Source organism: Microcebus murinus, chromosome 11, assembly GCF_040939455.1.
Source record: "Microcebus murinus isolate Inina chromosome 11, M.murinus_Inina_mat1.0, whole genome shotgun sequence".
NCBI classification, from domain to species: domain Eukaryota; kingdom Metazoa; phylum Chordata; class Mammalia; order Primates; family Cheirogaleidae; genus Microcebus; species Microcebus murinus.
Genome location: NC_134114.1, coordinates 70633964 through 70655816, shown reverse-complemented (window position 1 = coordinate 70655816; position 21853 = coordinate 70633964). Strand labels below are relative to the sequence as shown.

The window sequence follows — 21853 nt, the reverse complement described above, 5'->3', positions numbered from 1 at the left end:
TGTTATATCCACTTTTTGATATCCTTTCTTTAGAGAATTAAAAAAATAATCTAATGGCATAAAATAATTGGATTGTGTAAGGTAAGCCTCCATTTTACTCTAATCCTTGAAGAAAAATGGTCTTTTTCCTCCTCTCTTCAAATAAGTTTGCCATATGATAAATCTCATGATCACATGTTCTTTATCAAGCGGAGAAATAACTTTGTTAAACTAAAAGGGAAAAATTGAAGGATAAATTATATAGTCAATAAAGTCTTAAAAGATTGTGTGCGTATGTGTGTTTTCTTTTATATTATATAATTCACAGAGAATAAAGTGTGAAAATCTTAAAAGTATCATTTGCTAAACTTTTATATGTATATATATACCTGTTTAACTGCTACCCATATCATGATACAGAACATTTCTAGCAACCTAACTTCCTCCCCCATGCCTGTCTCAGTTGATCTTCCTCCCACCCTGGAAAGGGAAACCTCTATTCTGACTTCTATCACTTCTATCTCATTTTGCCTATTTATGAACTTCATATACATAAATGGGAGTACTCTTTTTGTATCTGATTACCCAGCATCATGTCTGTGAGGTTCATTTAGTTGCTTCACTTGGCCAGAAGTTTTTCATTTCATTTTATGAATATACTGTTGCTATCTATTCATTACTGTTGATAGACATTTGGATTGTTTCAGGGTTTGGCTATTATGAATAATGCTGTTGTGCCCATCCTTGGACATGTCTTCTGGCGGGTCTTAGGGCATATGTGTGTTTACTTTAGCAAGATCTGCCAAACAGTTTCCAAAATGATTGTACCAATTTATACTTGTATCAGCAGTGCATTAGCATTCCAAGTGCTGGTGTTGCTGGATTGTTGTTTAATCTCCCCATTTGGGTGGCTATGTAGGTAATAATATCTTATAGTGGTTTTTAACTTGCAATGACCTTATGCCTAATGATATAAAGCAGCTTTTCATGTGCTTATTAAACTTTTGGATAGTCTCTTTTTGAAGTGCTTTGCATAATTTTTAATGGGCTGTTTATTTTTTTCTTACTGAATTATTGGAATTCATTCTATTTGCAGGATATAAGCACATTTTTGGATACTTGTATTACAAATATTTTCTCACATCTGTGGCTTCCCTTAGCACTCTTATTGTTATTTTTTGATTAATAGTTCTTAATTTCAATGAAGTCTAATTGTTCATTTATAAATGGTAAATGCTTTTTTGCGGTATTCTATTTAAGAAAACTTTGATTATTCCAAGTTCATGAAAATTTTTTGTTTTGTTTTAGAAATTTTATTGTTTTATTTTTCACATTTAGGTCTATAATTTATCTAGGATTGATGATTGTGAATATTGCAAGGGTTAAACTTTATTTTTTTTCCATATGGGTATCTAATTAATCTAGTTCTATTCTTTAAAAGACCATTTGGCCCCATTGAATTACAGTGATGGCTTTGTCATAAATCAGCTGATTTTGTATGTATGGGTCTTTTAGGGCTTCCTATTCTTTTCCATTGGTCTATTTGTAGAATAATTATAATGGTATACCATAATAAAAGTTAGGTAAATATGGTCTCTCTCTCTCAAAGCATCTTATTTTATTGTACCACAGGTAACTGAAAGCATGTATAAGGGAGGACTACTGTAAATTGTAAATTCCCACACACATACACACAAAAGCCCTACTGGGATCTTGGTTGAGATTGTGGAATCTGTAGCTTAATTTGGAGAAACTTGACAAAGTAATACTCTACCGAATCTTTGTATCCATGGATGTGGTATATTCCTCAGTTTAAGTTTGAAATTTCTCTCATCTGTGTTTTGCGATTTTCAACCTAGAGGTCTTTTCCATTGATGTGTTAAATTTATTTCTAGGTATTTGGCATTTTTTTTGTTCCATTTTTTCATATATTATCTCCAAACATTTAGAAATGCTGTTGGTTTTTATATATTGACCCTCCAGCAAACTTACTAAATTCACTTTTTCTTTGAGATGGTTTTGGATTTTGCACATAGGGAATTATGCCCTTGTGAATAATAAAGTTTTACTTTTTCTTTTCAATATTTACATATTAAATTTTTCTTGCCTTATTGTACTATCTATAGGCTTTCGTACAATGTTAAATAAAAGTGGTGATAAGTAAACATTCTTAGTCTTACCTCAGGTAGAAACATTCACTATATGTACAATTATTAAGTATAGTGTTCGCTGTAGGTTTTTATAAATATCTTTATCAGATTAAGGAAGTTTTGAATTAGTTAAGAAGGTTTTTTATTTAAATAATGAATGGGTCTTGAGTTTAGGAAATGCTTTTTTTGGTATCTGTTAATATTAGAAGGGTCTTTTTTCTTTTGTTAATGTGGTAGGTTACATTGATTTTCAAATGTTAAACCAACTTTACATTCTTAGAATAAGCCCTTCTTGATAATGATATGTATTATCCTTTTCATTTGCTGGAGTCAGTTTTGCTCTAATATCTTCTTCAGAATTTTTCCACCTTGATTTATGAGAGAAATTGGCCTGTAATTTTTTTATTCCTGTAGGCCTTTGTTAGGTCTTGATGTCTATTTTTATTCGTTTTTTTCTTCATTTTCTGAAAGAGAATTTCTTAACTGTGTGGAAGAATTTACCATTGAAGCCATTTAAGCCAGGAATTTTATCAGAAAGCTTTTAATTACAGACTAAATTTCTTTAATAGACATAGGCCTATTAAGATTTCCTGTCTGTTTAGCATTGGTGAGTTGCAAATTTGTCAAATGAATCTCAATTTCAAGTTTATTGACATAAAATTGTTCATGATCTCTTCTTTTTAATGTTTGTAATATCTACAATGATTTTTCCTTTTTCATTCTATATTGGTAGTTTGTATCTTCTCGTTTTTCTCTTAGTAATTTTAGCAATTTTATTAATCTTTTCAAAACTCAACTTTTTGTTTTGTTGATTTTATTTATTGTACTTTACCTGTTATTAATGTCTTCTTTTTGTTATTTTCTTTGCTCTACTTTACTTGGGTTTAATTTGTCATTTTTTTATCCCCCTACCTTCTTGAGATAGAATTTTCTCTTACGCTAATATGTGTACCCACAACATTTTGTGTAGTGCTTTCATTGTCATTCATTTCAAAATGTTTTCTAATTTCTGTTGGGTTTTTTGACTCATTTTTCTTATCTGAAGCATGTTGCACAATTTCTATTAATAATATGGGTTTTTTTCTAGATACTGTCTTTTACTGATTTCTAGTTTAATTCCACTTAATCAGGACATTTACTTTAGATGATTTCAGTCCATTGAAATCTACTGAGATTTGTTTTATGATTCAGCATATGGTCTGATTTGGTAAATGTGTGTGCATTTGCAAATAATGTATGTTCTGCAATTACTGAATATAGTCTCTGTATGTTATTTAAATCAGACTGGTTATTATGTTTAAATTTTCTATGTTCTTACTGATTTTTTTGTCTCGTATTTTTGCTGAGATAAGTGTGTTTAAAAAACTAACTCTGGATATGTCTGCTTTCATTTCTGTCAATTTTCGTTTCATAAATTATATGTTATTATACACAAATGTAGGAATGTTTATATCTTCCTATTTAATGGGTTCTTTTATCATTATGAAAAATCCCACTTTATCTCTTAATGTTTCTTGTCTTAAAGTCTACTTTGTTGGTTATTAATGCAGCCACACATTCTTTTGGTTAATATTTACACGATATGTTTGCTTTCACATTGCATTTTGATTTTGTTCCTAGCTTGCCACCTTGGGCAACTTTTAGACTTCAGTCTAGGTATAGCTAGTAAGCTATTGCTAATAGAATGGGCAGTATTACTATCACTTTCTTGACCAGTGATTTTTGGGGGCACAGAACTTACCAATAATTTAATAAAATTTCTAACTTCATCAAAGTTTATTGAACTTGTTGAAAGTAGAGTAACAGACTGTGTCCTAAACTAAAATCCTCTACACCCTTCTCCCTTTTTGTTCCTTAGTGGCTGGCACATGTGTACGAGTCCCAAGGAATGATAGGTGCTGCAGAGATGTGTTATAGAAAGAGTCTACAAGTGGCATCCCAACAGGGCAGCTGGAGTGGGAAGCTTTCAAGTCTGCTGAAACTAGCACTACTTGCATTAAAAGTCTGCATGGTAAGATCATATTATGATTATGAAGAATTAATTCATCTTTCTTTACTCTGAAAGCTTTTCACATAGTGATATTTACTGAATTCCTGTTGTTTCATTGTCTTCTAGGGTGGTTTCTTGATAAACTTTGTATTTTGGGCTCTTGATGGATGTAAGAGTAACATAAATCCATACCTCACAGCAGAACATTGTCAATGTTCTAGGAAAAAACAAAGATTACCATTTTAAAAGTTGAATTATAGTAGGATATACATTTTGCTTTCTTGATGATTTAAATATAAGTTAAACCTACCTATTCATCTATGACAAAGATACTAATATTTAACATATTTCAGTTATTCTTAATTCAATTTGACATTGTCTAAGAGGGATTGCTAGTAACTTATGACTTGACATTCTATTTTGTGATACCAATTTATATATATATGTATAAATCTAAAAGTCTTATGGGCTGGTAGAGAAAATTCTTCAAGATATATGTTTAAGTAGGGGCGAAGATAAGCTGCAGAACAATATGTATGATATAATCCTGAGTGTATGTATATGTGGCATATATTTTTAAGAATACGCCTTTTGTGTTTGGGTACACACGCATTTATAAGCACATAAAAAGATATAATTATGTGGAAAGATATGTAAGAAACTTAATGGCAATTATTTTGGAAAATGGTACTGTGGGTTTTAAGGGATGGTAGAGGAGAATTTTTCATATGTTTTGAATTTTTATCATGCATATTTCTTTTGTAATTACAAGATAAACTATTTAAACTAACTTTTTTTTTATAGTAGTGTTCCTTGAGAATATGATTTACAGACTTTAACTAGACATTTTGACAAATAGTAGAACTAGGAAATTTTTTTCAGCTTAGTGCCATTACTATAGAACACATTTAAGACCTTTACATGTGGGCCATGTTTTGTTCTTCTTTGCTTCCTTGCTTTACCACGCTGCCTTGTACATAGGAAGTCCTCAATAAATGGTTTCTAAATGAATAGACAAATAATAACATAGTCAAATTTGAAGAGATTTGTGTGGAAAGAAATAGTGGTAACCAAACATTTTGTTTTGTTTATTCCATATTTATGTTTAACAAAGTTCTTTATGACCTTGGTAACTGGGGAGCTATAGAAGCCACACATAGTACCTATAACATGCTCTTGAATATGTGAACTAGAGAAGTGAACACTCTGTTAGCCTTTATTTTTTAGTTATAAATATTATTTGGTAATCCTTTTTAATGTTGGAAAATTAAATATGAACTGAAATAAAATAAATTAATAATAGCTATAATAATAGCAAACACATAGAACACTTGTACTACATACTGGTATAAGTGCTTTACATTTGTTAACTTAATTAATAGTCACTATAACCCTATTTTACCAATGAGGACATTAATTTGCAGTTTGGTAATAATACCAGTCACCCCGGACTGCTATACCACAAAAATATTTTCTCTAAGAGCCTATATGCTGGTTCTACCGATTACTACCTGTGAAACCTTTAACCAATTAAACTGTTTAGAGTTCTTTTCTCTTTTGTAATAGTGAAGATCATAATACCTACTTTGACTTCTCGTGGGGTTGTTATGAATAAAAAATTAAATAACCTTTACAAGTGCCTTTGTAAACCTTAAAGCACTATCCAAATCTAATGTGTTCTTTTTAGAACATTTAACACCCAACAATTATTATAAAGGAAGAAAGGAGATAGCATATTTCTGTGGTAAATAGCTGGCAGTATGGAAAAGATGGATATATTAAAATTGGAGTTTTTAATGAAAGACTACTGTATGTGTGATAATATATAAACCGAATATTAAACTGAAAGGTTAGTTACTAGATATCAGATTCCAAAGTGAGATATCAGGTCAAGATACAGATTTTTGAAGCAGGTAGGATACTAACCTAAAAGGAAGCTATAAAACTATCAGAGGAGTGGAGTTGGAGAAGGATTGGTGAAGAAATTTATTTGGAGAGAGTGGATGCCTAGTCCATTTTCCCCATGGTACCAGATACACGCAAAGGTGAGGAAGGGGGTGCTACCAGAGAGAGGGCGACTTTGGTGTGTGTCCTCTCAGGTCCCAGAGGCACATGTCTAGAAGCATATGGGCAGATATCTGACACATTTCAAAGCCTGTGGCTCTTAGTCTAAGGTGTTAGGACAGAGAAGAAGGGAATTGCTAGTGATTTGGAAAGTGCATGCTTCTAGGAGAGAGTGGTCAACAGTAGATAAATTCCAAAGATAGGAAGGAATATTTGCTCATGGTATAGGATGGAAGGAATGAAGGAGAGTTAATGAAGATGGGATCAGCAGCACTCTCAGAGTTTGTTAGCTCTAGAAATGAGTGATACCCACGTGTGAGAGTGGGTTAACATTAACAGGAGTTATCTTAGATCCTGTCCAGTAGGGCCACCTAGAGGGACAGTGGGCTTTCAGCAGAAAGGAAGCTAGAAGTTTCTAGATTGTTAGAGAATGTGGAAAGAATAAGTGGAATAGAATACATTTGCCAGATTAGTGGAACTGCAGATGACCAGGACTGGCTTGATGGGATGAGCCCTATGCAGTTGTTTAGTACTCCATACTTGGTTTCATGCTCTGCAGTCACTATCTTGAAATTCTTAGTAATTTTCAAACAAAGGGCCCTACATTTAGTTTGTACTGGGCCTTACAGGTTATGTAGCTGGACCTGCAAATGAGAGACTACCCATGTTGAAAGAGTCTCTGCTAAAAAGCCAGAATGAGAAAAAGAGCTTTAAACATCTGTCAAGCCTGGAGAGCTTGACACTGTCTTGCAGTGGCACCAGTCAAATACAAACTTGCGGTATTTTCGTAGGGGCCTGAAGCTATAATTAGTAAGAAGAGGTGGGAGGGAGTATTAGGGCGGAATAAGCCATCTGCCACTGCCTATAAACATACCCTAGCCTGGGAGCTGAGGGGACTTGGGATTGGAAGGGGGTTGTGTGCATGTGTGTAAATATTACCTTTGAATGAAGACTGAAATCTTGAAAAGAAGAGAACATTCTAATTGAGACTGTGTTTGTGAATGAATGTAAGAAAAGTAGATATGAGAGTCCTGGGGCCTAGTGTAATTTACATCCAGGGACAGAGAAACAGTCTCCCTCAAATAGTAAGTTTTAAAGAGATAGCAGGAGACAAAAATAAAAGTATGTTGTGATCACATTGCTCAATATGCCAGTTATATATAGTAACTTTTTTCTTATATAATCAATCATCTTTGGGCCAACTTTACAGAATGTTTTATATGATTTCTTGGAATTTAGAGAGTACATTATTGAAAGCAGTGAGTTTTATATTACTGGTTTTTAAAAAAATGTTAGGAATAATTTTATTAGCATATGCCTTGCCTTATTTTCTTTGTCAAAAGTACCCGAGATCCCACTGTTCCTATATTTATAGAAGATAAACCACAACTTCTGTTCTCCGTTTTTAAATTGATTATCTTTATAGCTTCCTCTTCCTTGATTACTCAAATTACTATTGCCTACACTGCACTTGGAGATTATTGTTCCAGCTTTTTTTTTATTGTTTAGTGTTGGAAATGGATTATATATTTGTATTGATTTTATTAAAATGCGTATTCTAGATATTTAGGAATCTTAGTTATAATTTGAAGTTTTTTTTTTTATTTCGGCATATTATGGGGGTAACAGATTTTAAGGTTTCAATAAATGCCCATTTCCCCCCCTCCCCCCAAAAGTCTGAGTCTCCATCATGACCATCCCCCAGATGGTGCACATCTCACTCATTATGTATGTATATACCCGCCCCCCTCCCCCCTCCACCTGCCCAATACCCTATTACTGTAGTACCTATGTGTCCACTTAGGTGCTACTCAGTTAATGCCAGTTTGCTGGAGAATATATCTGGTGCTTGTTTTTCCATTCTTGGGATACTTCACTTTAATTTGAAGTTTTTAATAAAATATTTTAATGCATTTTTTCTCCCTGCATCATTCAGTAAAGTGCTTACCATTTTATTTTGTTACTATTTCTTCAGAAAGACTTACCTATATTATTTCTGAATCAGTGTATACTGTGAGACCAAAATTTGTAACTCAAGTAATGTATAGATACATTAACATTTTTCCCATAAAGTAAAATTTTAATGTTTTTTCAGTATTGCTAACTTTGATTTATCTGATCTGCTTTGCATTTTCTTTTATATTGGAATTTAATTAAAATACTTTATTTCAGCCTTTCTCTCCTTAGATAATCTGAAATGTAGAACTTTATATTTATCATTACCAGTTAAAAAATGAATCATGTTAAAATGAATTTTGTATATTTGGTGGACACAAAGCTTATTAACGGATAGATTGTATTCACCTATGTAGTATTATATAATAGTACATTTTCTTTTAACAGATATTTTAGCCGTTTTTAAATGACAGCTCCCCTTTGAACCCTTCTTTTCTCTCAGTCTACTCTGTTTTATAGCTCCTTAAGTGCAGTGATCAGATCTTAAATCATTTTTTAGTAATTATGTTCCTTGTATCATTTATATGATGACATGGACAAGTAGATTCTTAATATATCAGAGTCGAATACCTACTTTTGAAGTGAATATGTTGAAAACTTTGAGTTAATATGTCTTATATTTTTATAGGCTAACATTTCCAGTGATCACTGGCCACCCTTGGTTCAAGAGGCTACCACTGAGGCCTTGAAACTTTGCTTTTGTCCACTGGCTGTTCTTTTACAAGCTTTGTTACAATTCAACCGCAAAATGGGGGCAAGGTATAAAGAATCTTTGTTCATTTTTTTTCTTGGAATTGCTTTTCCACTTTAAATCCTTCTAGGTAACAATCAAGGAAAGATTTATAATTAGTTTAACACACTATATTTAACAAACTTTTGGGGGTTTTGTATATCTGTATCTACTTTGGAAGAAAGAGCTGGTTGTAGAAATCCAGTGAGAGAGAAAAAAGTCTTATATTTGTTTTAAAAAATAATTTGGTATGCAAATATAGGATGTGAGAGGTTTGACTTGACAACATATCAAGTGAAGACACCTTAGAGTTTTTGTTCTCCACTATGTTAGGAGGTGCCAACAATGTGATGAGGATTCTAGAAACAAAATCAAAAAGACCCAAATTCAAAGCTATATTAACAAAAATTCTTACTAATGCAATAAGCTATAAAAAAAATAAATATTGAAAAGGCAGAGATATATTGTTTATAAATAATGGGGTTTCATATCTAAAAAATTCCAAATCTACTCAGATTAAAATATAAAAATTCTAGCTGTATTTTTATTGGAAGGTGGGGATAGTTTCAGAAATAAATTTGAAGAGAATTACTTAAAGATCATATAGATGAAAAAATAGGCAAGAATATTTAAAAATTCTGAAAATAATATCTAGTTCTCATAGATATTACACATAGTACAAAGCAACTGTAAGTAAAACAGTGATTTAGGTGATTTAGGAGCAGACATTACTGGAACAGAATTTGTGTTCTAGAAATAAATTTTAATACTTATAAATATGTGGCAGAGAACACATTCACAAAATAGAGATTTCAATACTTGTGAAAAGAAGGGAGAAAAAAAAACTAGAGAACTAAGGGTGATGGAAAATTAAGACCTTGTGTATGGCTAATTAGAAATTCCAACATTATTTATTAATATTTTATATTTGGACATTTTTGTATGTTACTATTATAATTTGACCAAGAAATGTTTTATAATGTAAACTTCCTAATGAACTATTTCTGCTGACTCTCAGTATGGATGACTTGGAAGGCATTATCTCCCTTTTACCCCAGTAATCTTTGTTAACATCTCCCATAATTTTTATTGCCTTCAAAACCCAGCCCAAATAAACATAAGATCTAAAAAAAAATATACTACTATATTATTTCTATACAAAAGCATCTTTAAGACAAGTTCTTTAATGTCTGCTTCAGACCAATCAATTGCTACTTATAAGATCCTTCTAGTTAGCGGTTCTAAAGTTACTACAATTTGTTATTTTTACCAGTACAGAAGTTTTTGGAGTCAAAGATGTTAGTAAATTTGGAAAGAGAAAATTAGAACATAACTATAAATCAGCTGTTGTTACATCGGCTCACATATTGCACACATCTTTGAAAACATACACTAAAAGCCTAATATGATATACTTAGTCTCTAGTGTAGCTGTTAAATATTTTTTCCATTCTATTTCACCTTTGTATTATTTATTGATTTATTTATTTTCTGCCTACTTTCAAAAACAATTTGAGTTGGAGCACTCAGAAGTGTTAGTAAAATAGGGGACCTTCCCTCATTCTGTTTGGAAGGAACTTTATTTATCTGCAAAATGGGAATGATAACAGCAACTACCTAATTAAATTGTGAATATTAAATATGACCACATGTGTAAAACACTCTGCATAGTACCTAGTGCATGATACTTAATAAATATTAACCATTATTGTTATATTATTAGAATAAAAAAATTATGAAGTAATCAAGTACCACATCTGCAAAAGAATGAAAAAGATACTATGTGTATGAGACTAGTATATGAAATGTGTTAATTTTCATGCTTCAAACTAAAATGTAAGTATCTTTTTCCCAGAGAAACACGACGTCTTTTGGAGAGAGTGGTGTATCAGCCTGGGTATCCCAAATCTATTGTGTCAACTGCACGTTGGTACCTACTGAGACACTTATATGCCAAAGATGACTATGAGCTCATTGACGTAAGGCACTGATTTTATTTAAAATATTTTATTTTGGCCCTAAGGGTTTTAGAGTTATTTTTCAAAATTATTCCACTCTGTGATTGAATTAAAAAAAAAAAATGACCATGTAGTTCTTTGGCCAACAAAAGACTACAATGTCTGCTGTTGCATCTATTAAAAATAAAGAAATATTTATGTACATGGCTTGAAGATTAAATATACAGCTTGCATCTTACCATGGGTTAGTTATAAAATTCCCATTTCAATATTAAAATACTGAAAGCTGGAGAACTTTGACATTAATAACAGGACTGTTAATGCTGTGTTTAAAAACAGTTTAATGTAGATTTACCCTGTAGGGGTGCAAGGTGCCCTTATATGCAGAAGCCAGATTGAGCATCCCTAGGCCAGAATTCCAATTGCTCCAAAATCCTGTGTCAACATGATGCTCAAAGGAAATGCTCATTGGAGCATTTCAGATTTCAGATTAGAGATGCTTAACCTGTACTAATTTGTCTTTGACATAACCATTTCAAAGCCAGAATCTAAACTGATAGCAAGTATGGACAGTTTATGGCATTGGTTTAAAGCCTTAGGGTCAGATCAGTTGTGAAGTATATTGTAAGTAATCAGATACTAATCATAGGTGGCAAATGGTTTTACTTTTTTATTTTCTGTGTTAAAATATAGAAGATTCATAGATATCTTTATATACTTATCTATCAAGGCATTATTATAAGCTTTCTTTTTCATTTTTATTTATTTATTCATTTATTTTTTAAGAGATAGGGTCTCCCTCTGTTGCCCAGGCTGAAGTGCAGTGGCACGTCACAGCTCACTGTAACTCCTGGGCTTCAACTCCTGGGCTTAAGCAGTCTCCTGCCCCAGCCTCCCGAGTAGCCGGGACTACAGGTGTGCATTCTCACACCCAGCTAATTTTTTTTTATTCTTTAGAGACAAGGTCTCCTTATGTTGCCTAAGCTGGTCTCAAACTCTTGGCTCAGGGGATCCTTCTGCTTTGGCTTCCCAAAGTGTTGGGATGTGTGCCACCGTACCCAGCCCTTATAAACTTTTTCTTAAGTGAAGGAGAAGGGCAGCATTAGAGGGAGCTTGCCTAATGGGCAGTATTTTATCTGTAGACTAGTGAAAATTTTATAAGTTTAAATGTCATCCATCAGATGTACTGATGGAATAAGTAGCAGAAACTAATGGGGTATTCACATTATCTTTGAAAAAATTATTTGAGTATATTTCTTGCCTTTTCTATATAGTATATGTGATGATATCTACTCCTTATGGGATAGCTCTGATATCTAAATATATATGTATCTAGAATTCTTTTGAAAAAGGTAGAATATATAAAAATGTATTGGGTTGGCCGAGGCGGGCGGATTGCTCAAGGTCAGGAGTTCAAAACCAGCCTGAGCAAGAGCGAGACCCCGTCTCTACTATAAATAGAAAGAAATTAATTGGCCAACTGATATATATATAAAAAAATTAGCCGGGCATGGTGGCACATGCCTGTAGTCCCAGCTACGTGGGAGGCTGAGGCAGGAGGATTGCTTGAGCCCAGGAGTTTGAGGTTGCTGTGAGCCAGGCTGACGCCACGGCACTCACTCTAGCCTGGATAACAAAGCGAGACTCTGTCTCAAAAAAAAAAAATGTATTGGGTTAAGATTCTTGTAACTTTAACAATTTAAAAAGCAATGAAAATTAATGAAAAGGTTCAGTACCTATAGCATTTTGAAATACTGTTTGCTTCTTGGTGAAACATACAGAAGTAAAGAAATATTAAAGAAAACAATGCTTAGAGAAAGGCATTATAATCAACATATTGCAAACAAAAAAGGTGAAACATGTATGAATATTGGGAGACATCTATTCACCATGGGTCTCTTGTGTGTGTAAACATCCCGTGAGCAGGAAACTGACTTTCCTTTGTTCCAATCTGTCTTTTCACGGATATTTGTAGTGAACAGCCTTGGGAGACAGTGTCTCCTTCCAGAGCAAAGGGTAGGCATTCCTGCCGATTATAAAAGACTTAAGTCTCCTAGGCTCAGGTTTCTCCTCCTGTAATGCAACCCACTGCATATGTGGGAACTATATGTCCCTCCATGTCACCCTATGAAGCCTAGAGGGCAAGGGGAACAGATGGAAATATGTTGATGCTCATGCTGCTTGCTGTACCATGAGTGATGAAGACCTTTGTCTCTGGCCCAGGAGTCTTATGTCTTCTGGCAGCATCATAGAACTGTGGTGGACTAACTTGTTAGTTTGCAAGTAGAGCAAAATCCCAGACCCTTCACTGCGCTTGGCAATGAGCAACCAACAGATGTTTTAGTAGTTGAATGATCAGCTGAAATGGAATCTTCTGGTTAGTGGAATTGGTGAAATCATGGAAAGATTTTTTTGATAAAGCCTACAAGCCTACCTAGACCCTTAATCCTAAGCTGTGATTTTAAAAGGGAACAATGTCATTTGGACAATTCTATTCATAAATGCTCTTTGGGGTTAAGGGTTTAGAGGCCACTACACTATAAACAAAGCTACCAATCAAAACCTTTAATTTTATACAGTGCTGACAGTAATAACAATCAAAATGTTGGCATCTATACTAAATTGAATAAATTGTGCTTTCTCTGTTAACTTTGAACAATTTATGTTAGCAAAAGTGAATGAAAAATTGCACAGTCACTTTTTCTTATGTAATTTGATGTTGCCTTTCAAAACTGCTGCCCTTGGAATAATTATCTCCTATGAATCTAAATATGGATATTGTTGATAAAATACTGTTCCTGTATGTAATTTCTTACAGGTGCTGGTAAACAATGCCAAAACTCACGGAGATACAAGAGCATTGGAACTCAATCAGAAATTGTCTTCACAATAATATTGGATTATTTTATAGTAAGGAAGCAAAGAAAAAATTGTCAAATGAAGCAGCAAATCAAGCCTTTTTCCCAAAGCAACATTTTTAAAAATTATAGTTATAATCATTCTTTTTTTTTTTTAAGTGTAAAAATGTTTAAGTTTTTAAGTTAGGAATGTAATTTTCCATTAACTCTTAATCTGATTTTAATCTGAAAAAAGTTTTTGGGAAGTCCATAATGAAAGGAAAACCATGAATCCCTAGGTTGCTCAACAATTATCTGTAAACCATTATTTTCTGCATCTTGCATGGTGCACAATAGGATATCTTGTTTTGTAAGCCCTTACAATAAAGCCTTAATAGCCATTTTCTAAATAATACGCAGAAGCAGATTAGCACAATGCAGAATTTTCATTTGTTAAAAAACAAATTCAAAGATTTAATTACTCCTTTGAATTCTGGAGTTCAGCAGACCAACTCATCATAATATCCAAATCATCTTGTAACCTATTTTGCTAGTGGTTAATCTCAGATTCTACTGAAGAAGCATAATATAAATGTTGGTGAGTCTTAGACTCTAATGGATATGATATATAATATAATTCAAAACACTCAGGTGTATGGTTGTATTTAAAAACATTAATGGAAAATTTTGTAAAGTAATGCTATCAGTATTTAATTGATCATGTAGTTTCTTCAATTATGATGAAAATACTTGAACTTTCTGAAATAAAACAAATACAGTGTCTTTCTTTATAGTATCAATGTCAGACATAATTTGTAAATTTCAAATTTTAAAACGTGAAAACACATTTATTTTTTTTTAAGAAAAACCCTTTACATATATGAAGAAACTATGTCACTTACTTTGAATTTGTGGTTTTAAAAATGTCTTCAGACATTTACATATATTATTTATTATATAAAAATATGTGGTTATATAATTTATGTGTTTTTCTAAATCAACAGCTTCACAATGTTACTTTGTGAGATAATATAAATTAACAATATTCTGTAATTAACTTGTACTTCAGAGTTTAATCTGTTGAACTGAATTGTAATCTTGTGTTTCCCAAATTTGGCTGAACATTATAATCATTCAGACCTATGCAATCAGAATCTTTAAGAATGGGGGCAGGTCTAGGACTGCATTTTAAAGGTATGAGTAAAAAATTCTAATGTTCATTCAGATTTGTGAACCACTGGATTAACCCAATGATGATTTTTCCATGTATTTCCTTCTTTAGCCAGTTTAAGCACATGCCAATCTTTGCCCATTTCTTCCTTATCCTCATAACTGTCAAACTGATTCAGTGCTTTCAATAGCTGGCTCACAGACTTAGCCAAAGGTGCACTGCAAAAGGCTGCCTGTGCAATCCTGGTGCCCACTCCCTCCTGTTTCTTCAGGGAAACGCTTCAGCCTTCTCCTCCAGGATGGGTTGATTCCATTTGCCTAAATGCTTTGGATTCAGGTCTTGTCCTCCGTCTACTTTCTGGGGTATCCTTTGCTTTACAAGGTTACTTCTGCCTAGAGAGTGGATTTGATTAGCCTTTGCTTCAAGTACTAACTTTTTGACCCGACTCCCTCACCAAATTCTAGCTTTCAGGGACCTCATGTCCAGAGTTGGCAAAACACCTTTGTTAATAGCATCTTAGGTCATTTTTTTTACAGTTATGTGCACACATCCTCTCTCAACTTTTGTTTGTTGCCGTCTTTTCAAATTGCTACCCAGTTACTGTGAGCCCCAAATCATTTCTAATTATATAAATTGTATAGAGCTTACTTTGTGCCAGACCTAGGCTAAGTGTTCCTAACTTTATCATTTAATACACTAGTTAATAAAAGAGAGTGGTGCTAAACAGCATGAGTAAAGCAAAAAAATTCAAAATGAATCAGTGTTGTCAGATTCTAGAAACTCTAAAAGTGACCAGAGTTTCCTTTTGGAGTTTATACATAAATTTAATTAGAGGAATTAGATTAGAAGTTATTTTCTGAAGTACCAATATTTAGCATTCATATTAGTATTTCATTATTTTTATTATACTTTATTTGAAAATTATGATGCATTTGTTATTATTTTTTATCCACCATTTTCTATTATTGATCAATTAGATGTTTATAGACTAGTTTGGCATATAATAATAATTTCCTATGGGAAAAACATTTCAGCTTACGAGTAAACTTTGGAATACAATCTATTTGTTTGGGATCACTTACCGTATTTCTTGAAGTGTCTCTTCTATTAATTTCTGGTCAAGATAAAGACCCTTAATTTAAAATACTGTGCTCTTTTTTCGCTTAACAAAAGGAACTATTGACAAACTTCTTTTAATTTAGGATTCTACACAGAGTAAGATTTGAATAGAAATAAATACTCAGGTTATATATTAAGGTGTTTAAAAGATGTGGTTATTTAAAATAGTATGAAACATTACTAGTATGTAATATGTGAATATGAAAGGATACATACTTGGTTGCTGCATAGAAAATTTGGTATCTGCTTTGGGGAAATATATAGCAACAGAAAAATGAAGCATATTTTGGCATATGAGTCAGTGTGGCCTGAAGATCCATTTTAGTTTTTGCACATTAAAAAGTGTGGAAACTTTGTTTTGATGAACTTGACTGTTGTCTCTCTACAGGTCTTCCTTTCTCCCTCATTGGCTGTTAATAGATAAAAAAACTTCTCAGGCTTCCATGCTGCTTCTTGGAAGGTGTAGCACTCAGCTGCTGGTTATAAATTTACCCTCAATTTGCAGGAGAGTTTTTTTGTTTTGCTTTTATTTTTGTATCTTGAAAAAGATACATTTGTGTATCATATATAGGTACAATAATTTTCCCATATATATTTAAGACTTTTCATATAGATGAAATAAAAAGAAAATTCTCATGCCCCGTTTTTAGTTTAGAAAATGTGTTCACTAAGATTTATTATACCTCAATACCACTCATGGTGTCAGGCTGTCCCTGTGCTATAATAATGGGTTTTTCATTTCTTTGGCTGATTAGGAGCTTTTTGGATAGCAGTATTTTAAATTCTGATGTACCTAAACAATGTCTGTAACTAGAATATTTTTATAAATGCTAACCTATCTTTAAACCTCAAAATGTTTTGAAGTAGGAAAATTAAGATTAGAATCTCTTTAACAAAATGCTATTATGAAACATTTGAAATATTTTTTTCTTATTAATTCTGAATTTAGAATTGAAAATATCTCTTTGTTTTAATGAAGGGAAATGGTTAAATAAATAATAATTAAATTAAAATTGGAGTGTCCACCAAAACAAAGGTTGGGTTTCATATTACATCAGTGGACTGTTGAAATAATGTGAACGTCATGATCTCTACTGAGTTTGAATCAGTAAAAAAGTTCATTTGAGCTTCATTCTTCATGAATACTTTCCTTGTATATAATAACTTAATGTAAACATTTAAATTATATTAATTTTCTAGAGATAAGCATTTTTTTCATTACCCACCTTATCTTGCAGTTTCTGCTTATGGTAGGCAGAGTAATGGCCCCCAGAAATATTCATGCCTAATCCCCAGAGCTTGTGAAGAGATTGCAGAGGTACTTTACAGATGTGATAGAGAGCACAGACCTTGAGATAGGGAGATTATCCTGGCTTTTCTAGGTGGATCCAATTTAATCACAAGTGTCCTTAAAAATGGAGAATATTTAAGAGAGAGATGACAATGGAAGAAGGTCAGAGAGAGTTGACATTGCTGGCTTTGTAGATGGGGAAAGGAGACATCAGCCATGGAATGAGGTAGATTCTAAAAACAAGAAAACATGCTCCTGTAAAACCCCCAGAAAGGAATGGCAACCCTGCTGACAGCTTGACTGTAGCCTGGTGAGATGCATGCCAGACTTCTGACTTACAGAACTCTAAGATAATAAATTCGTTGTTTTAAGCCACTAAGCTTGTAATAATTTGTTATGGTAGCAATGGAAAATTAGTACACTGCTCATTGTGTATGTTGTAAAAATGAATACACATTCCTTTAAATTTGAATTTCACAAGATCACTGAGATTCAAGATCATCTAAATTATTGACAAAAAAGGAGTGAGCAAAGATCATGAATTAAAAATTTTGCTGTGAAAATATAAATGTCAAAAATACCTGACTCTTAAGATGTGGCTGTTCATTTTTCTAATAGTTAATGTCTGAACTATTCTTGCCCAACATGCTACTTACAACACAGTATCACCAATGCTGTTGAAAGTAATTCACTCTAATTCTCTTTAAAAGAAACTGCATTAAAATATATTCACAAAACCGAAGTAGTCTGCTTCAAACTGAGTTTCAGTATTGAATGAGTGTGTGACTGCATAAGTCTTGGCCTTTAGTTTTAATTTGAATTTATAAAATCAGGGCCTTAAGCTGGATTTTTGGTAGCAACATTCTGTCGTAAAGTCACCAAAGTTTTCCAAGTCAGAAGTGGACTGAAACAAAATACTGAAATAAACTGCCTGCTGCGGCACCTGTGAAGCAGCAACTGTGGTTTCCACTGAACAGGGGGACCTCTTGTGCTTGAAGACCTTTTTAGAGCAGAACCCCTTTGCAAGGAGACCCATGCTGTTTAGAAGGAAAGTAGTCCTATACTCAGAGAATACTTTACTGGAGGCCAGCATCTATGAATGGTTGAAAGTAATTACACGTGTCTGCTACTTGCCAAGTAGATAATATTTCTTACAGAAAGACCACCCACATTAAATAAAACATTCACATTGCTGTATTATCTCAGTTCCCTGGTGACTTAAATAACTTGAGTTTCTAAGTCTCTACCTTTTTAATGCCATTTCCTCCTGTTTGAATCACAAGGTATGGTTGCTTAGTCTCTGTAGAGAAAAATTGCTGCATAGTTCAGTATCAAGCTATCAGGAGCTTTTCCAGGAAACCACAATACACTGATTTAAAAGTTCTAATCTTTATTAATTTGTTCAATTTAATAGATCAAGAAATGGAAAATACTATACAAATAGTCTTTATATACATGCTAGCTTCAGAAGTTTGGAAATTAGCCTGGGAAGAAGTCAAGTGGTATGGGAAAAAGACAAGTACAGGTTTTACCTTTGCAGACTGAGTTCTGTGTGTTTCTTGTCAACGTACATCCCTGGCGGTGCTAATTTCTCTGGTGTTTGGGGGCACAAGTTACTCTGGGGACAAGAGAAAGCCAGATAGAGCAGAAGGTTTTTCATGTGGAAAGAAGGAGGAAGTTAGGCAGAGAAAAAAAGCATTGCTGAGAAGGCAAATTTACATTGTTATAAGCAGCTTCTGTAAGGTGGAAATAAATATATTTCTTAATTGCCTGAGGTCAGCCCTACAGTGCCTCAGAATAAGTGTTATGCATATGGTTGGAAGGTTTTCCTAAGAAATAGATTCAGAATAAATAGTTACCAGCTAAATAGACCTAGATTTACAATAAGCAGTGGTGAATAATTTGCGAATATTAGGAAATAATCAAAAAATAAAAAAAAATAAGCCGGGCGCCGTGGCTCACGCCTGTAATCCTAGCACTCTGGGAGGCTGAGGCGGGCGGATTGCTCAAGGTCAGGAGTTCGAAAGCAGCCTGAGCAAGAGCGAGACCCCATCTCTACTATAAATAGAAAGAAATTAATTGGCCAACTAATATATATATAAAATTAGCCGGGCATCGTGGCGCATGCCTGTAGTCCCAGCTACTCGGGAGGCTGAGGCAGCAGGATTGCTTGAGCCCAGGAGTTTGAGGTTGCTGTGAGCTAGGCTGACGCCATGGCACTCACTCTAGCCTGGGCAACAAGCGAGACTCTGTCTCAAAAAAAATAAATAAATAAATAAAAAAAATAAATAAAAAAGCTTTGGTGCCAGTCATGTAGCTTCTAAGAAAGCCCATATAAGACCTAGCATTAAGAAGGATCTTGATACTGTTTCAGCCAACCGTTTCCTTCAGGAAAGGAACTTTTTTTTTGCTTATGAGGGTGGTGATCGTTTACCCACCAGGTAATTACCCACAAAGCAACCAGGGACTTACAGGCAGTGATAGATTGAATGCCTACTATGTGCCAAGCTCTTTATACTATTACCTCATTCAATTTGCACATCATTTTTTACAGTAGATATTATCCTTATTTTATAGACCAAAAAGTTTTTTTAAAAAGGGATCAGAGAAATTAACTCTTCTAAATTTGTCTATATCCTTATGCCAACAGAATCCAGTGCCAAAGATAATTTCTGACACTATTGTCAAATTTTGTTAATAATTGCTGTCAACTCAAAGAAATGTTTAAGGGTTGAGGTATGTGTCTTTGAGACTGACTCAGTTATCCTACCAAGCTATATTTAGATGCTGCTGTTTACTTTTTGGTACTATAAGAATTCTAGGAGGAACCTCCTCCAAAGGACTAACTTTGCAAATTTAACCCTATCTAGTGATAAGAATACCCTTCTTATATTTTGAACTTGATATAAACCAAGGTTTAAGTGAGTTAATTGGTCGATTTAATCCTTTATATCACAAGTGCCAGCCTTTAGTTTTCTCTTTGGCTTTTCCTAACCTCTTCCCTAAAGTTCAACTTGCTTTTGGCCCTCCCATGTCTTAGCTACCTAGACACTTTCTTGTTTTTGAAGGACTTTGCTCTGCTTTAGTTATCGACTAATCCCTGCAGAGTAGGTAGTTGATTAAAGCTCATGGGTATATATTTGTTCCTTCCTTCATCCTTTCCTTCCTTCAACCTATCCACCCATCCTACATTTTTTTAAGATTTAGTGTTGGTGTAGTGAATACTTGTGAAAGCCTTTAAGTGCCAAGTGATGGAATTTAGGCATAGAAACTAGTTAGATTCCTTGGGATAGGAGTCATTTCAGGTTGCAGGGGTGGGAGTTTGTCCAGTACTGTGTAGGCTCTGCCCCACTTGAAATCCATCTTCAACATTTGCCTTGTGAACACAGTGCATTCCTTTTTTGTAGGTGCATCTGCTAGTGGCATACTAATGGCTTTTACCTGGCTGTAATGACTATTGAGTTTGCTTTGATGGTCAAGACTTACGGAGGAAATGTGCTTCACTGGACATTGGCACCAGCACCTTGAGCACCTCCAGTCGATGTCCATAATGTTTCTTCAGCTGTTAGCCTCCCTCCCCAGAGACAATAGGAAGAAGTGCTTTTACAATAGAGGAATAGTTCTTCATTATAATTTTGTTCCAGGAGAAATCTATATTTTGCACTTCTCTCTACTTTTGTTTATTGCTAGAATTATTGCAAGCCAAGGGTATTTCTTCTCATACACAGTAATAGGAACTTTTCCTTTTTTAAGCTCAAGTGCTTTTAGATGCTGATATGAATCAGCTGTATGAAAGAGTACCATGGAACTTGTCTTCTTGTCCCATAAAAATCAAAAGTTCTGCTTATTGATATCATTTATCAGAAACAGTACCTGCTGTGTATCAGACACTAATATTAGATGGTCTTTACATACCGTGTTTCCCCAAAAACAAGACCTACCCATAAAATAAGCCCTAGCAGGATTTCTAAGCATTTGCGCAATATAAGCCCTACCCGAAAATAAGACCTAGTGATGGGCGTGGCTACGCAGCGTATCTGCACAACCCATGCGTTTCCTTACGCAGCAGTAAAGAAGAGCAGCCCTTCTCATCTGCCCCATGAGAGCTCTGTTGCTCGACATGAGAGATTGGTGCCAGTGGTTCTAAAGGAGATAGAGTCGCAAGAAATTCAGGATGGAATTCAGGGTTTGGAGAGTTATGATGATGTTCCAGAAGAAGATGACTTTACTATATTTGAATAAATGTAGATTGTTGTACTGTACTTAAAAAAAAAACACATCTCCTGAAAATAAGCCCTAGAGTGTCTTCTTGAGGAAAAACAAATATAAGACCCTCTCTTATTTTGGGGGAAACATGGTATTTAAAGAAACAGTATAACATAATGTTTAAAAACAAGTTCTATGGAATGCTGAGTTCAAATCTTGGCTCCAAAATTTACTAGCAGTGTGACCTTTACATAAATTACCTGACCTCTCTGTGCCTTAGTAATTGTCCTCTGGTAGATTAAATGAGTTCATCCATGGAAAGTGCTTTGAGTGGCCAATAATAACTGGTAATAGCTCAATAAATGGTTCTTCTAATTCAATACAATATTCTAATACAAGGCAG

General features: G+C 33.8%; 1 protein-coding gene across 2 annotated transcripts in view; it reads left to right on the top strand.

The window, feature by feature from the left end:
• The window catches only part of SKIC3 (SKI3 subunit of superkiller complex), an 86161-nt gene extending 68538 nt beyond the window's left edge, over window positions 1–17623 (top strand). For both annotated transcript variants that reach the window (XM_076008195.1, XM_020290175.2), the window contains 4 exons: window positions 3988–4140; window positions 8768–8898; window positions 10724–10847; window positions 13645–17623. In XM_076008195.1, coding sequence (XP_075864310.1) covers window positions 3988–4140; window positions 8768–8898; window positions 10724–10847; window positions 13645–13719 — 483 coding nt within the window. In that variant the 3' untranslated portion in view covers window positions 13720–17623. The remainder of the gene's footprint in view (window positions 1–3987; window positions 4141–8767; window positions 8899–10723; window positions 10848–13644) is intronic.
• The last annotated feature ends 4230 nt before the right edge of the window (window positions 17624–21853 follow it).